The sequence below is a fragment of the Rhea americana genome, unplaced genomic scaffold (genome assembly GCF_003343005.1).
Source record: "Rhea americana isolate MKP2758 unplaced genomic scaffold, rheAme1 scaffold_1142, whole genome shotgun sequence".
Lineage (NCBI taxonomy): Eukaryota > Metazoa > Chordata > Aves > Rheiformes > Rheidae > Rhea > Rhea americana.
In genome coordinates this window covers 296-2,664 of record NW_028185198.1, presented here as the reverse complement: position 1 = coordinate 2,664, position 2,369 = coordinate 296, and the positions used below count along the sequence as shown (strand labels likewise).

At 63.4% G+C, this 2,369-nt stretch overlaps 1 protein-coding gene across 1 annotated transcript in view; it reads left to right on the top strand.

Moving 5' to 3' along the window:
* The window catches only part of KIFC1 (kinesin family member C1), a gene marked incomplete at both ends in the record, with an annotated part of 4,084 nt that extends 2,022 nt beyond the window's left edge, over positions 1–2,062 (top strand). The window contains 5 exons of the mRNA XM_085316938.1: positions 48–215; positions 491–629; positions 704–843; positions 948–1,024; positions 1,905–2,062. Of these exons, the coding sequence (XP_085173064.1) occupies positions 48–215; positions 491–629; positions 704–843; positions 948–1,024; positions 1,905–2,062 (682 nt within the window). The remainder of the gene's footprint in view (positions 1–47; positions 216–490; positions 630–703; positions 844–947; positions 1,025–1,904) is intronic.
* Between the last annotated feature and the right edge of the window lie 307 nt (positions 2,063–2,369).

Below are 2,369 nucleotides of genomic sequence, written 5' to 3'. Positions count from 1 at the left end.
CCGTTTCTTTTTCCCCTTTCCCCCGCCCCCCGTTTTGACCCTCGCAGTACCGCTTCACCGCCAGCTTCCTGGAGATCTACAACGAGTCGCTGCGCGACCTGCTGGTGGGGCGGCCCGAGCGGCCCGCCGAGCTGGAGATCCGCCGCGTCAGCTCGGCCAGCGAGGAGCTGCACGTGCCCAACCTGCGCTGCGTGCCCGTGGCCTCCGAGCAGGAGGTGAGAGGTGCCGCCCGCCGCCGCCCCCCTTTCAGTCCTGGGTTTTATTGATGGATTTATTATTTATTTTTTTAATTTAAAAACCGAGGAAAAAGGAAAGATTTAAGGGAGGTCGCGTTCGGTTCGGAAATGAAGCCGCGGGGCGGCAGCACCCGGCTGCTTTTTCACCTCTAGGGGAGGRAAAAAAAAAAGGTGTTTGGAAAGTGGAAAATTCTTTTTTTTYCMCCTTTTTTGTGGGGTGTAAGCRGAGTTTTGGGGGGGGGGTGTCCCGCCAGGTGCTCGAGCTGCTGCAGACGGCCAAGGCCAACCGCTCGGTGGCCAAGACGAGCCTCAACGACCGCTCGTCGCGGAGCCACAGCGTCTTCCAGCTGCGCCTGGAGGGCGCCAACGCCAGCCGCGACCTGCGCTGCAGCTGTAAGCGAGGAGGGGGGCGACGACGGCGGCGGGGGGGACACGCCGGGGGGACACCGCCTCGCCTCTGCCCGCAGCCGTGCTGAGCCTCGTGGACCTGGCGGGCAGCGAGCGCCTGGACAAGTCGCTGTCGCGGGGCGAGCGGCTGCGCGAGACGCAAGCCATCAACGCCAGCCTCTCGGCGCTGGGGCTCGTCATCATGGCGCTCTCCAACAAGGTGCGTTTCTAGTGTGTGCGTGGGGGGAGCTGTTGGGGGACCCACGGAGTTTGGGGGGAGCCGCCGTGGGGCGCCCCTCACTCCCCCCCCCGTCTCGCCCGCAGGAGCCCCACGTCCCCTACCGCAACAGCAAACTCACCTACCTGCTGCAAAACTCGCTGGGGGGCAGCGNGGGCACAAGGTTTTGGGGGGGGGCCCCTCGTGACGCCGCTGTCGTTGCAGGTGAACGAGTGCGTGGTGGGCACGGCCCACGCCAACAGGAAATAGCTCCCCCCTCCCCCCCCCGCCGTGGGGGCCCCACTCGCGCCTYTTCTACCGTGGATTTTAGACGCGCACAATAAAGGTTACCCGCGCACGGGGGGCTCGGCTGCTGCCACTGCGCATGCGCCGCAAGGGGGGCGGGGCGGGCAGCGTGCAAAATGGCGGCGCCCACTGGAGCTCGGCGCTCTGCCTCGCCTCTCGCTGCCTGGAGCGGAACGTGGCGCCGCCCACAGCTTGGGGGGGCGTGGCAGGAAGAGACGCCGCGGACCCGGATGAGGCGCCGCGCGCTGATTGGCCGCGCCTCCTGCTCTGTACGGCATCATGGCAGCGCCCGCTTTGTACGGTCACAGGGAGTTCGGCTTCTCCCGCGCCCGGCGGGGATAAGCGGGGGAGGCTGAAGGAAATGGCGGGTGGGGAGCGACGGCGCCGGACCAGCCGGTTAACGGGAGACGGCGGGGGCTGAACCGCGGCTTCCGGCGGAAACGTCGCCCGCTGCGTATGAGAGGGAGATGCACGAGTGGGCGCCGCCATGCTGCCGTACGCGGCCAATCAGCGTGCGGCGCCTCATCCGGGGCTTTGCCCCCGACCTTRCGCCGCCATTTCCCCGCCGAGGAGCACGTGACCAGCGCAGCMGCCTCCCCTTTCCCCTTTTACCTCAACTCGCTCTTAAATCATTACTTATTTTTACGGGAAAAACTGCTGTTTGTTATTTTTTTTCCCTCGCCGTTCGCAGCTACACCGTTAATCCCCTTACTCAGCCACAGCCCCCACACGCCTTGTCCGGTTTAAATCCGCTTCAGGTCTCAGCGGCCGCGTGCCGACGGCGTTCCTCCCCGTTGCGGCCGCGAAGACGGGCTCGGGATCGAGCCTCGGGCCTGCGCCCTTCCAAGGCGCAGCGGGAAGCGGCAGAGCCCCTCGGAGAGGCGGCCCCGGCCACCGTTATTCCCACGGTCATCCCGTAAATTGTGTTTTCCAGCCAGAAAAAAACTAAGCCGAATCTCGATTCTGGTTAATTTACTCCTGCTGGTGCCCACAGCAGCACGTACTTGTATTTCCTTTAAAGAAATCACCCAGATTTATCCCCAAATAGGATCTCGTAACACAATCTCATCTCCAAGATGCCCGTAGGGGTTTTTTAACAGGAATTTGTACAGCTGCGGGTGTGAAACGACACAACTGCTTCTCTCTCGGTTTCTTCCGTTGTTTCTGTCACGAGAGGGAGAAAAACCTTGGGGGTGGGGGGAAGAGCTAAATAATCACTGAGG